Below are 15,410 nucleotides of genomic sequence, written 5' to 3' on the forward strand. Positions count from 1 at the left end.
TTTGTTTTATTTAGTTTCACAGCTACCTGTAGCTCTATGTTTTTTACACTGCTGACAACTTGTTTGTAGTTTTATTTCAGAAAGTTTCACTTTTACAGTTACAGCAGGAAACCTTTGTTAATTGAATGTCCTAGTTACATTACAGCAACCAAATTAAACTATATCAACTAAGTGAATTAATAAAAATGTCCTGTGTAAAGGCTTTTTCAAACTGAAAAATTATCTTGTGAAATCTGTGACCTGTTGACCTGCACAACTCAAAGAATCAGAATCGAGAATCATTATTTCTTGGCAGAAATGCTTTTAAACACTTGCTGTACATTCAGCTGACATAAAAATCTTGTTTTCAAATATGTAGAATAATTGTGAATTTATCAGTAGCAGTAGTAGTTTTAATATTTTAGTTTTTTTTTTAATTTAAAATAAACTAAAATTAAAGAGAGAATGTTATTTAACTGTTGAGTCTTGCCATAATTTTATTTATAAAAAATTTTAAATTGAAAAAAAAAAAAAATGGTCTTGGTCTCGGTCTTGGTCTTGACTCGGTCTCGGCTCCCGAAAGTCTTGGTCTTGTCTTGGTCTCGGTGCTTTCTGGTCTCGGGCAAGTCTTGGTCTCGGATAGTGTGGTCTTGAACACAACACTAGTAGAGATACATTTACGATAAGCAATTCAGTAGTTAATTTTAAAAGTAAGTAATGCTCAGTTACAATTTCCAGTGGACACAGGCGGGTGTTTTGGGCAGCCTGCTGACAGACGATACAAATAAACATAGACAATACTAAAAGGGTTAGGGACCATCAATTGTCTTCTTTCAGTAACTCTATTATTGGAATTGTTTTAGAGACACTCAATAATAATGGGACAGAGACCACTAATGAAATGTGACAAAAGTTTATTTTAAATGAGTAGAATAATGTTATTGGTTTGTCCCAGTTAGTATTACGGACCCCATGTATCCCTGTTGATTGACTTTAGTATTTCTCTAAATTTATTTTAATCATTTATTTGTTCATTAATTCACAAATGAGGTAAGGCTTACCCTGCGTCACTCAAAAGGAGAATATAATTTCAGCTTTCATAAGATTTTTCTTGACTCTAAACCTACTTCAAGACCCCCAGGGGTCCTCCAGTTGTTTGTTACCTCAAGGTGCGATATCAGATCTGAGTTACAAATCAAACATTGTACTCAAGAGGAAAGCCTCAGTAGAGAAACGACTTTTCTTTGTCCACAGCTGTCAGAGGAGGAGAAGATCCAGCGTTACAGCATCCTCTCTGAGCTCTATGAACTGATTGGCTTTCATCGCAAGTCGGCTTTCTTCAAGCGTGTGGCAGCCATGCAGTGTGTGGCTCCCACCATTCCTGAGCCCGGCTGGAGGGCCTGCTATAAGCTGCTGTTAGAGACATTACCTGGTTACAGCCTGTCGCTCGACCCCAAAGACTTCAGCAAAGGTAATCTCTGACTTTACATTAAATTCAGTAAGGCGGGAAACAACATGTTTTTGGTTAAAACCAACAGTGCATTTATCCATTCCCACACACATTCACACACAGTAGGTAAAAGAGCTGTCTGGAAAAGGAGATAGATGGGTGATAGACTGGCCATCTGGCATACCGGTCATCGTTGCGGTGGGCCGGACCGGTTTGCTAGTTTTTTTTTTTTTTTTTTATGATCGGGTGCAGGCAGCCATAGTAACGGGTGGCCAAAAATGGGCAAATAAAGAAGAACCAGGTGGTTTGTAATGGCAAAGGGTTTATTGAGCAAAATGTGGCAAAAATGTGAAACAAAGAGGCAAAATGTAGGGGGATAAAGGAAACACGTGGTATTTATTGGGCAAAAGTTAGCTAATTGGGATGAAATGTGGCCAATAAAATTAAAGGACAAAAATTGGATTAAAGTGTCAAAAAATAAGGAAAAAGAGGTATTTATTGGCAAAAAGTTAGCTATAACTTTTTGATAAGGGGCAAAAATGTGACACAAATGGTTGCAAAATGGCCAAAGAAAAAATGTAAAAAGTTGAGCATTACTGACTAAACGGTTTCATGGTGTGTGCTTATAATGTAGTGGGCTGGTCTGGACAGAAAATGCCAGGGCTGAATTTTTGTCTCCGTTACCCCTGGGTGAAGCTGCCAGTGAACCCATAACCTGCCAATTAGAAGACTGTCCATTTCACCACTCGACAAGTAAATGCTCTTCGCTAGGGATGTAACGATTAATCGTAAGGCAGTTAAAAATCGATTCATAGGTATCACGATTGATATCGATCTTCTGAAAATGTAATCGCAGTACTTTTTTTAACCAGCAGAGGGCGCTATACAGAAGTGTAGGCGGTGGGCGGAGTCTGCTAATACTTTCTTTCTGGCTGCCTTCTACTCTTAAATATGTTAATAAATGATTCATTACCCCTTTAACACCGAAAGAATATCTGTAATATTACATGAATATCTGTAAAAGTCACGTTATTCTATTAGCTCTGTCTGCTAGCATAGCATCTCTTCTTCACTGCTAGATTAGCTGCATGCCAACCGACCACTGGGTTACCAGCGCCCTCTGCTGGTCCAAACAAATATCTGACGTAAATACAGGGCAATGACGTTTTTTTTTTTTTAAAGTCCAATTGTTAAGGCACAAAATACATTTTCAGTTGCACTTTTAAAAAGAAAAAGAACTATTATGCAGTTTTGCATTGTTTATTATAGAACCAGAATTTAAATTAATAAGCTTCTTCTTCTTGTATTATTCCTTTATTTATTTAATTCAAGATTTATTTTTAGTTAAATTGCATTATTTTGAATAGTTTATCAAGGGATTCTTTTGACAATGAAAAATAAAAGGAAAATAGTACAGTCAAAAAAATAAAGGAATACTTTTCAATCATCATTTGTCTACAGTCTCATTTCTCTCAATCGTGAGAGAATCGTATCGTGAACCCAGTATCGTGAATCGAATCGTTTCGGGAGTTGAGTGAATCGTTACATCCCTACTCTTCGCACTTCTAAAGAATGAGGGCAAATGGCCAAATGGGTTACGAAATAAAAAAAATAGCATTATTTTGCCATTTTGTGGTTGGTGAGTAGTAATGGCAGATTATTATTTATACAGTGGGGCAAAAAGGTATTTAGTCAGCCACCAATTGTGCAAGTTCTCCCACTTAAAAAGATGAGACCTGTAATTTTCATCATAGGTATATACCTCAACTATGAGACAAAATTAGAAAAAAATCCAATCTCATTGTAGGATTTTTAATGTATTTATTTGCAAATTATGGTGGAAAATAAGTATTTGGTAAATAACAAGTTAATCTCAATACTTTGTAATGTAGTACCCTTTGTTGGCAATGACGGAGGTCAAATGTTTTCTGTTTTCCTCACAAGGTTTTCACACACTGTTGCTGGTATTTTGGGCCATTCCTTCATGCAGATCTCCTCTAGAGCAATGATGTTTTGGGGCTGTCGCAGGGCAACACGGACTTTCAACTCCCTCCAAAGATTTTCTATTGGGTTGAGATCTGGAGACTGGCAAGGCCACTCTAGGACCTTGAAATGCTTCTTACAAAGCCACTCCCTTGTTGCCCGGACGGTGTGTTTGGGATCATTGTCGTGCTGAAAGACCCAGCCACGTTTCATCTTCAATGCCCTTGCTGATGGAACGAGGTTTTCACTCAATCTCAATATATGTGGCCTCATTCATTCTCTCCTTTACACGGATTAGTCGTCCTGGTCCCTTTGCAGAGAAACAGCCCCAAAGCATGATGTTACCACCCCTATGCTTTACAGTAGGTATCGTGTTCTTTGGATGTAACTCAGCATTATTTCTCCTCCAAATATGACGAGTTGAGTGTGTGTACATGAAGCATCAAGAAATGAACTTTATTCCCAAACCAATTCGCTCAAGTGGTACAATGCCTTGTGCCATCGCGCGGACCCCACCACTCCATGGAGAATGCAGTCTCCATGATACTCCCTCATATTTCCCTACCTTGAACAGAAGAACACTTAAAGGGGACATATCATGCTAAATCCACTTTTTTAGCCCTTAAATGCATTTTGATGTATATTTAGATTGTTTAGAAGCACAGAAAAGTTCAAATTAATCTCTTCTTGTGCTCCGTTAATATCTTTATATTCTGTTTTGGTCATATTTGGTCATACGTTTTTTGAACAATTACGTCAGCGGAACTGCCAAATTAGGACATCGACTCCAGGTCCAACACTTAGAGCAATCCACCATTTTTATTTCTCGCTTTTATTTTGTAGTCCAAGCTCCAGGATGCAGAAGTTACGAGAGGAGAAATCAAAATGTTCTGTTGTTGGATGTAGTAACCCACACGCTTCATTACACCGTCTCCCAGCATCAGAACCTTTTCGAAGTGCCTGGTTGAGTTTTATTTTTCACGGAAATGTACCCACATCTGTGGGTAAGGTCATTTTTGTGTGCGCGCAGCACTTCAAGGATGACTGCTTCAGCAACCTCTGCCAGTATAAAGAAGGATTTGCCAAAAGACTTTGTCTGATTGAGGGGTCAATTCCTTCTATCTTTGGAGACGACGAACAGAGCACTTCGGTAAGCTGTAAGTAACGCTAAAAAGTGTGACAAGACGTCCCTGTCATTTTTCTGTTAGCATTAGCAGTTGCACCGTCTTCATATGTTAGCGCTGTGTGCTTGTTTTAGATCCTTGATGATATGGCCTACGTGATTTAATTTAAGTCTAAAGTTTTCATTAGTCATTTCATTTTGCCGTTTTTGACTCCGAAAAGACTATTAAAATGCATTTCGTGACGTTAGCTTGGCGCTAGCTCGGTGCTTGTGTTAGCTCACTTGTTAGGGTTCTACAGGTTCATCATCTTCATTTTCATCTCGCTCCGCCGGGTCAGACTCTGGCTCAAACATGTAAAGCTGGATGGACAAGTCTTCTTCCGTTGTTGACAATGTGTAAATAACGTGTGAATAAACTTTTTCTGCACCGCTACATAGCCATATCTCTTCTATCAAACTACAAAAATGGCCGAGCAGGGTGGAGTTGAACCTGGAGAGGGGGCGGGGTTAGAGTTAGCTACCGTACATCAAACCCCTTCACAATGAACACAGGTACCCCCAGCACTGTGTCCTAAGCAATGTTGGTCAAGTTACTTGGACATAGTAATTAGTTAAAGATTAGTGATTACTCCTCCAAGGAAATAATCCAGTTGCTTTATTGATTACTTATTTTCAAAAGTAACTAGGTACTTTAATTACATAATATAATAAAGTTACTTTTCAAAAATGTGATGCACAAAATAGTAATTAGTAGATCTTTCAGTCTAATTGTATTCTTTTGGCATATTCCACGTTAAAAATGTAATCAATTGAAACAGTCTCTTTTTAAATCTTGTTTTACTGCATCAAGCAAAAATGAAATTAAATTCAACAATTTCCGACTTGAAGAAAATTGTTGAACACTAAGGGTGCTTTCACACATGCCTCTTTGCTCCGCACCATGCTTCGCTTCCTCGGATACTCCGGTCTTTTTGCGATATGTGAAAGGTCACTGGAACTCTGGTGCGGAGCAAACAAGCGAACTTTGGTCCTCTGAAAATTGTAGGTCTCGGTTTGGCTCAAGCAAAGCATGGTGCAGTCTTTAACCATGAGAAAGCAACCAGGACCAAACATAGGACTTTACACTAAAGCGCAGTTGTAATGGAGCAACTCCATCAGTGACAGAGCAGCAGCCGCTGCCTGTCGTCACAGTAACAGGTGTGAGCACTCACTCACAACCCAGTGCTCCAGCAGCAACACACACACATCTATCTGTCCATCCATCCATCCATCCATCCATCCATTTTTAGAGTCGCTTTGTCAGCACACAAGCATATCACGTAATTTCCTCACTCCCTTCCATATTTCTCTCACATCATTCATTTATCTCTGTTTTCCAAAACTGTTCACATGATGAGCCATGGCTACACATTTGAATGCTCTGTTTTATCTGCATATATATTCTCATATCTTCACACGTTACACATCCTTACTGGAAAGTTACAGGTGACATGACGGCTCTGAGCGCTGACAGATGGAGATGGTACATCAACGTCTCTGTGTTTATGTAGCGCATTAGCGCAGGTTGCGGCATTGTGTGATTATGGGTTATTTTGAATTATTATTAATGACTTTTCTGCAGGGAGTATTTTAGGATTTCCTTTGGAAAACATAGGACGAGAGACCAAATATAGGACGTGATCGCGCGACTGTGAGTAGTGACAGGGCAGCGCCACATCGTCACGGTATTGGAGGCTAAAGTATTCTGTCCAATCGGAGACCGATCGTTTCGCCTGCGTGACGTTGTTCAGAAAATTTGGTGTGCTTGGCAAATGGAATGTGCGGACCATACCAAATTAAAATGCAACAGTGTTGCAGATTCACACATAGTCCACCGGAAGGGTGAAAGCACCCTTAAACTTGTTTACTGCACATTCCACCAAGTTTTTACAAGCTAAAATGACTATTTCTTCTATTAACTTATATTTCTGACTTTCTCTGTGGCAGCTTGATGCTGTTTTTGGCCAGTATTTTTTCTACGATGCTTCAGAATGATTCAGAGTTTACGGTGGGAACATGTCTTCGATAATACAGCCGCACTCATACACCAGCACTAAATCCTGTCGCTCTTAAATCCATTTTCACCTGTTTAGCAGGAGATGGGCTCTCGGAGTTTGGCTGGGTGGAAGTGGATGTTGATCTGGGGCTTTATCATTTTGTCGTCTTTTAGGGAGTCAAACCCATTTGTTTAAGCGTGTTTCATCAGGGCGTGCACCTTTTAAGCCACCGCTTAGCTAATTAAAGAAGCAAATCTTGAGAGTTGATCTGGGCTTTTGTTGACTTTTTTGTGAGATTCTCACGATTAGCCTCCTCTCTCAGCCTGTTTCTGCTGGCGGTTTTTTCCTGTTAAAAGGGATTTTTTTTCCTCCCACCATCACCGATACTTGTTCATTTGGAATTGTTGCGTTTTTTCTTAACTATTTTATGTTTTGTGATTAGCGCTATAAGGTGAATTTTTGTAATTAGCGCTACATACTGGTAAATAAAGTTGAATTTAAATTGAATTGACCTTCTGCTCAGTGAAGCCACTACAGGGTAAACATTAGAAATATGTATAAAAGAGAAAAAGCTCCAGAAAGGAAAGTTTAGAATAACGAATTTCTCTTTTGTAATCACTATTCAAAAAAGGGTGTTGCCTTCTTCCCAGTAGATGAAAATATAAAAGGTATAAAGATTACACCCTGGGGTAAAGTCAGTTGATTGAACATGATTTAGAATAGTACACACCTGCTTACTTAAAGGTGCAGTCTGCAACTCTTTTAAAAGTGACTTTTTGTCATATTTGCTGAAGATGTCACTATGTAAGAACAGCTTTACATGAAACTAGTAGTTTGTGTGAAAAAACAGGCTCCTGCTGCTCCTGGAGCCTTTGGCAGATTGCCAGAATACACTGCGACCAAGCAAAAAGAACCAATCAGAGCCAGAATTGTGTTTGATAGGCTGTCTGACAGCTGTTGCTCACAGGCCCCGCCCCTTTCCCGAGGCTTGAAAGGTAATTACTGCTGCTTAATTTACATTATGTTTGATTTGTAATTGTTACACTAGAACTCTGTAGTGCATGTGTTGTTTGTGTGCGCACAGCAGCCTTTGTTTGGGTGCTGTAAGTGACACTGTGCTGTTGCTGCTAGGTTGGTGTACTGCGTGCACATAGAGAGAGAGAGAGAGAAGCGCTGCAGTAATATGCTTTTAACAGAGCATGTTATATTACTGTGATGTTGCTGTTGGGATAACGTTAGCTTGTTAGCTCCTCTGAGGGAGGGACTTTGGAAAGTTTGGAGGCAAGGCAAGAGAACAGCGGGGGGGGGGGGAGAGAGATCTGAGAGTCGCGGACTGCAACTTTAAGGTATTACAGTTGCCAGTACATGTCAGAGCAGAAACAAAACAATCATGTTTAAGGAATTGTGTGAGGACCCCGTGTCAAGGCATAAACCTTGAGAAAGGATAAATACATTTTTCATCAGCATGAAAGGTCCCTGAAAGTGCTGTGGTTTCAATTATTTGGAAAAGGGAGAAACTTGGAACTACCAGAACCTTACCTACATTTGACACCTGACCAAGCAAAGTAACTAGTCATGAATGGTTTTGGTTATAGAGGTGAACAAGAACCCTATGTGGTTTCTAAGGTGTACCATCAGTTGATTTATTGCAATGTAAGAACTATTCAGAAGGTCAACCATTGCTGAAAAACCCTTATGGTAGTAGCCACATGGAAGGCACATGGCAACCTGCTTGGGCTTATTTGAGGGAACTCTAAACCCAATGTGTTACGTTTGGAAGTTATTTCCTGCGATTCCATATTATAAAAATACTTAACTCAAGGTTTGGGTTATGGTTAAGGGGATAACTCTCATTAAAATGCTTTGCAGTCACCACAAGGAAACGCCACAACCTTAAGTGACACGCAGCACAAACTATACTTGTGATTCCCAATATTACGTGCTGCATGACACGTAATGTTATGTGCTGTGTAGCATGTAAATAATGCAGAAATTGTGGTGCCAGGCACAAATGATTAACCAAAGTACATTTGGTGTCATTGTCTTGAACTCCATGAGATTGGGCTGGAATACTAGAGTGCTTTTACTGATAAACCCTGAAAGTTCACTTCAATTGGGTCAATGTGAACACACAAACAATGTCTAGAGCAAATTAGGCAAGCACATTCTAGGGTTTCTCATTCTCAACACACCATCAAACATTATATGTGACTTATATGTAGAGGGAAAAAAGTGAACCGGGACAGATGTGTTCGCCTAAAATAGAAATCAAATAAATCGTAATTCTTGATGATTTGCATTTATACTTGAAAATAGATTCAAATTCTAGATATGACATTTATGGTTGAGCAGTTTGAGCATTATTCCACCCACTGACAATGAGACTTCGAACTACTAAGACGTCAATAGTGACATTTGCTTTTTGCTTGGGTTCATGGTAGCAATTCACATCCCCCGGTCCAGTAATAACAAACTGTTTTATGTTCACTTATAAATCCAATGGTCAAAGTACCTCAGAACATGGTTCTATTCATTGAAGCTTAGGCTTATTAAGAGCTTGGTGTATACAGTTGTGTTATGTGTGGTACAATCCATTTGTATGCAATAATCTTTGTGCTGACTTAACTTTTTCTCTCCCAGGTCCTCACAGAGGCTGGGCTGCTGTGCAGGTGCGCCTACTGCACGAGTTGGTGTACGCCTCCCGTCGCATGGGGAACCCGGCCCTGTCTGTGCGCCACCTGTCCTTCCTGCTGCAGACCATGCTGGATTTCCTGTCCGATCAAGGTCAGCTTAAAGATGAAATCTTAGACTCCTTTGCACAGACTTCTGACAATCTTTCAGTTTTTTTGCTTTTGCCAGCCTTTAAAAACAGACAAACAAGCACCCCTCCTCCGTTGTGATGACAGAGGGTTATACTTTAGTGTTAAATACATGTATAACAAATTCAGCTTGTTGGGAGTGCAGAAATCCTAGTCATCCAGGAGAGATTAAATTCTTTGTAGAGCAGAGTGAAACAGAAGAAAGAAGCTTGTTTAATCCTTTGTTGATTGTTGAACATTAAAAGTGAGCAACTTGAGAAGTAGAATACTAAGGAAGCAAGCTGACTGAATAAAATATTAAAAGTTAGCATAGGGAGATCTTCTAAAGGCGTTAAACCATGTAAAAACAGCTTTGCTGAATGAAATAGAAATGTCTGGAGCTTCACAGGCATCAAATTACAGGGATTACTACCATACTGTTTTGCTGTGGACTAGAGGAAGAAGATTGCCATGTTTCTTCTCTCCAATGAGATTCCTATCGGAATTTGCCATATTCATATGCTGTATATAAGTGGGATCAGGTGGACCCTATAGAATAAGAATAGTCGGGTGTTTGAGGCATTACATCTTTATTTTCTCTATTTCAAGTTGTAAAAGTTAATAGGACTAAAAGCGTACAGTTTTGAATAACAAAAAACATGAATGCATTGAAAAAGTATTACATAAAAAAAGTAGTGAATATTCTGTATGTATGTAAATTAGTGTATGTGTATTAACTCATTGAGTGCCATTCACATCTATAGACGTGAATTGTGTTTTTCGGCTGGGGTTGCTAGGAGACAGTGTGACGAAGCTCTCCGGTGAATATCTAACTTGTACAATGATGTAGTGATCAACGGGTGGCAGCAGAGCACCTTTGGATGAGAGATCACTCGTTATTGGCAGAGCTCAGAGGGAAAGGAAAGAAGTTTACAAGGCAGAAAATGGCGCTACGAGAGTTGATGCTGAAGTTCCCAGCAGCTCACACTCGACCAGAGCATGTGTGGAACTATTGATGGTGATGATGGTGAGATAAAACGATCGCAAAAAAGGGGGGAAACGCTGACACTCGGCATGTCCGGGATGAGGAGGAAATTGCGTGTGTGGGAACGGGGAGAGCCTTGGAGGACGACCAAAATACAGTAAGAAATCCATTCAACTCTGACAAAGATAGCAAAATAATAATAATGTTGCCATCAAAAGCCCGATTTCAGTGTTGTTTTGGTAGTTTTATAGAAGGAAACCATTGAGGTGTCCCTAAAGCAAAAAAAAATTGCTTCAAAGTCACTAATAGGTTTTTTTTTTTTTTTTTGAAAAAGCCGTTTTTTCTAAGCTTTTTGTCACAAAGTGGCGATTTGTGTGAAACTTGCCTCTATTCAACTGCTGATTACAGAAGAACGAAACATGCTAGAAACAAAATTATTTTTTCTGATGAAATTAGAGACTTTAATCTTTCAGGATTCAGATTGTCTTAGTACAAAATATTCTGTGGGTCTTTAAAAATTAGTCAAAATGCTCTGAAATGGCTGGCACTGAAGGGGTAGAAATTTTGAAAATGGGCGGCACTGAATGAGTTAAGTAGAGCAGTTGGGTAATGGTTTAAGACATATGGCCTGCCTATCCTAACACCTAAGGCCTTTCCTCGTCTTAAAATTTTTATGTTATATATATTAAATTTTATTTGAAGTGATCGCTTTTGTCCATTTGTAACACAGTTGTTTAATAAATGACCACCACCCTTTACTAACCACATTAGTGAAATTTCTCTCAGCATTTTCACACAGTCCTCTCCGCTGACCACTTCCCCAAAAGTTCTGGCACCAGAAAGATGTTAACAATATTCTCTCCATGATTGCATACAAGAGCAGATCAGCAAGTTCAACTTTGTTTGCTTTGGGGTGTCTTCATTTTATATTGTTTTTATAATTTTCCTACATTTTTAGCATACGTAATCCGTAAGTAGGGGTGTGTATTGCCTGGCGATACCTAGGTGACGATGCGATATGATACAATATATCCCGATATTAAAGTATAAAGGCGATTATTGTGATTTTTTTTAAAATTTTTTTTTTATGTATGACTTAAACAACAAATTTGTAAATTTGTACACCTTCATGAGATATTATGTATGAAATATATTTTATTGGCATATTTTACCCTCAAAACATTGGCTTTAACATACCATGTGCCAGCAACCTAAAATAAAACGATAACATACAATCTGCCTGTGGCTTTTAAACCAAATTTGACTTTAGTGCAACTTAACTGAGGTTTATGCCTAGAACAACAAAGAAATGCAGAAAGTTAGTACTGTGTTTTTTCAAAAAAAAAAAAGAGATGGTCAACATGCCCAGTTTTCAGCACACTTCTTTGTGCAGTTACAATCTTGGTTAAATCAAGGTAAACAAAAAATAGATTTAAAAATAAATTAAAAAAAACCTGATATGGTTTCATTTTGAATCGATCCGAGAATTGCTCGACGTAATATCGCGATATATTGCAGAATTAATTTTTTTCAACAAAAAAAGATAATCAAAAAAGTGCTTAATGGTAAGTGGGTAATGTCCCAATCTTTATTTATAATCCTTATTCTTTTTTTTGTCTTATTTCATTTACAGAGAAGAAAGAGGTGACCCAGAGTCTGGAGAACTACACCTCAAAGTGTCCTGGTGGAATGGAGGTTATCACCCTACCTGATGGCATGAAGTTACCCCCTGTTCCTTTTACAAAGCTGCCTATTGTTCGGTAAGATAGGAATGAAGACTGTTTGAATTTGAAATGATAAACCTTTAAGGAGATATTCTAGATCTTATAGTCATAAGTTAAGGCAATTGTTTGTGTTTTGGGTAATTTTAGATTCAGCACAAAATTTATAGATTGCAGTGCACAAAGTAGTAAAGTCACCATTTATTGTACATTTTGTTTTTAACTCATTCACTGTTAGCCATTTTCAGAATTTCTACCCTCCTCAGTGCCAGTCGTTTTAAAGCATTTTGACTGATGTTTAAAAAACCCACATAATATTTTGTACTATGACAATCTGAAATCTGACACCAGATTCTGAAAGATTAAAGTCTCTACTTTCATTGTTTAGTTCTTCCGTAATCAGCAGTTGAATAGAGCACCTTTTACACAAATTGCCAGTTTAAGAGCAAAAAGCTAAGAAAACAGGCTTTTTCTAAAAAAAGCTTTATTTTTGCTTTATTGAAAACTATAACATCTGAACATTGGTTTCCTTCTTAAAAAAACAACACTGAGGCAAGGCTTTTGATGGCAAAATTATTATTATTTTGCTATCTGGCTCACAGTTATTTTGCTTACTGTATTTTGTATCTCCTCCCCCCGTCAATCACACAGACGTAACGTTCTCTTCCTCCCGACACGCAGAGATGACCCATTTAGCCCGGTTAGTTGATGGTTTTATCTCACGATCGCAACATTATCAATAATCCACTCAGGTCCACATATATTTTGTGTTAGTATGTGGTGTTGTGAGCTGCTGGATACTTTACAATTTCACTTCATAGCATCATAATCTCCCTCGTACCCGCTTCTCCCTCTTTAGCTAATGGTAGCATCAGTGGCTAATCTCACATCAAAAGGTGCGCTGCTGCCACCTTCAGGGCACCAGTTGATCACTACATTACATTGCAGCTTAGATGTTGATGAGGGACCTCCGCCAGGGTGTCTTTTAGTAATCTCCGTGAAAAAACGTAATTGACGTAATATTACGTCAGTGGCACTGAGCGTTTGGATTTGAAATGATGTAATATTACATCAGTGGCACTGACTGAGTTTATAACTCTGAGAGTTGATGGAGCAAGAAAAGGTCAGTACTCTACAGACAAATCACAACTCTTTAGTGGCAAAATAAACTAATATAATGACTCTATCATCCATGAAGTTGCTGTGGAAGCAGAAACACTGTTAAAAAGGAAGTCAACCAAGAGAAACCAAACCATAATGTTTAATAAAGTTAAACAGCTATAATGCCCTTTAGTTTATGTACCATTGCATTGTGGGTAAAGATAGCACAAAGCCTTTTCAAATCAACTTCATTTATATAGCACCAAATACAACCAGACATCTCAAGGCACTCATCACAAAAAAAAAAGAAGTTATGTTTTAATGATAAAACTCATCTCGAGCAAGCATCAATGACCATGGAGAGGAATAACTCCCTTTTAACAGGAGGAAACTCCAGATGAACCAGACTCAGAGGTGGCAGCCATCTGCAGGACTGGTTGGGGTTAGTGGTTAGGGACAGGAGAGCAGGATAGTAAAAATACACAGATCAGGAGCTGTCAGCTCCTATGCCAGGACAGTTAGAGAAAAAGTAGCGCAAGAGGAAGAAAGTATGAAGGAGAAAGCGCAAACCGCAGAGAGAAAAATGTTAGTGTCAACGTATACATTTACAATGGATTGAAGCCCCATCTAATCTATTTTGGTCTGCCAGATAATAAAAATATGGATGGTTAAGCTAGAGTGGAGATTGAAGAGGAAAGCACCTAAAAAGAGAGAAAGCCTCATGGTGGAGAATCTACTTAAAGAATAACTAAACCCAAAACCACTTTTTTCTGCTAAATACAAATGTATTTTGGTATGAAGTAGTGCTATCCTGGTCCAACTCTCAACATTTCAGTCAATATATTTCAATTTGTTATATTTTGTTGTAAAATGTCATTGACTTCCTTCTATGGGTTGAAACCTGGCCAGTACAATAGATTTATGCTATTGGCTGAGAACAGGATAATTTGACGTTTTGGGACCATCTTGTGTCACAAACAAGCACTGTTTGCCCCGCCTCTTTTATAAAAACTAGCACCTGTGGGCTCTACAATCTGTGGTGAGTAGGTTAGATTGAGAAAAGAGTGAATAGAGATGTATATTGAGTAATGAGTAGCTAGTTAACGTCGCATAAATTGTTCATTGGAGATTATAGTATAGACTGGGCGTGTCTTAACCGCTTCAGGAACCCCGCCCATAATCATGATATTTTTTGAGTTTCCCTCCTAGTGGCAGGTCAGGAGAAAACAGGGGTTTAGTTACTCTTTAAAGGTTAGGAGTTAGGCGTGGTACCGTATTCTTAGACCCATGCAAGATGGAGAAGATGCCATGAAGACAGAGGAATGAAATATTTGAGCTTTGTCAAATAAGTAGATTTTAAATTTATGCTTAAAGATGAAGAGAACACCAGCCTCCCGTAAAGAAACAGGGAGCTGGTTCTAAAAGTGAGGTGCCTGATGGCTGAACGCTCTCCCTCCTGTTGGAGTTTTATATTCTTGTTCTACCTGGACAATAGGGCACTAACATGTCTTTAGGAAATACTGGAGCTTGATCATTAGGAGCTTTGCTAACAGGAGGGTTTTAAATTCTGATCTAGATTTTACAGGAAGCCAATGAAGGGAAGCCAATACTGGATAACTGCAGACTTTTTAATGAGTTCCCAGGACATCCTGAAAGTGAAGTATTAACACTAAATTAGTCTAGTTGTAACAAACGCATAGATTCAATTTTAAGCATCACTCTGGGCCAAGATATTCCTGATTTTAGCGATATTGGGAAAGTGAATTAAGGCATCCATTGAGATTTGAATGATGAGAGTAAAAGGTCAAGTCGGTATCAAAAATAACACATAGGTTTTTTGCTGTGTTTCTGGGTGCCTGATCCAAAGATACCATTGGCTACCATTTGTTTCTGAGGTGTTTCGGACGGAACTAAATCTCATCAGTTTTTTCCTGGAGTTTGATTTCATAAACAAATAGAGCTGCGTAATAAGGAATTTTGATCATTCTCTTGATATTGTTGCCCATTGGAAGAATCTATAAGGTATAACGTATTGATCCTAAAACTGAACCTTGTGAAACTCCATGATTAACTTTAGAAAGCACTAAGGAGAGAATTTATCTCATTTGGCTGAATTTCCAAACTTAAAAAGCAATATCCATTATGACGAACTGTAATATATATATATACCCCCACTCAGCTCTAAAATATACAATTAAGCATGACAAATAATCTATTCAAAAAAACTAGAACAA

General features: G+C 38.6%; 1 protein-coding gene across 2 annotated transcripts in view; it reads left to right on the forward strand.

Annotated features, from left to right (window-relative positions):
- Positions 1-15,410, forward strand: part of trappc9 (trafficking protein particle complex subunit 9) — a 312,616-nt gene that overhangs the window by 27,117 nt on the left and 270,089 nt on the right. For both annotated transcript variants that reach the window (XM_028461358.1, XM_028461359.1), the window contains 3 exons: positions 1,234-1,450; positions 9,212-9,355; positions 11,988-12,114. In XM_028461358.1, the coding sequence (XP_028317159.1) occupies positions 1,234-1,450; positions 9,212-9,355; positions 11,988-12,114 (488 nt within the window). The remainder of the gene's footprint in view (positions 1-1,233; positions 1,451-9,211; positions 9,356-11,987; positions 12,115-15,410) is intronic.

The sequence above is a fragment of the Gouania willdenowi genome, chromosome 11 (genome assembly GCF_900634775.1).
Source record: "Gouania willdenowi chromosome 11, fGouWil2.1, whole genome shotgun sequence".
Classification (NCBI taxonomy): domain Eukaryota; kingdom Metazoa; phylum Chordata; class Actinopteri; order Blenniiformes; family Gobiesocidae; genus Gouania; species Gouania willdenowi.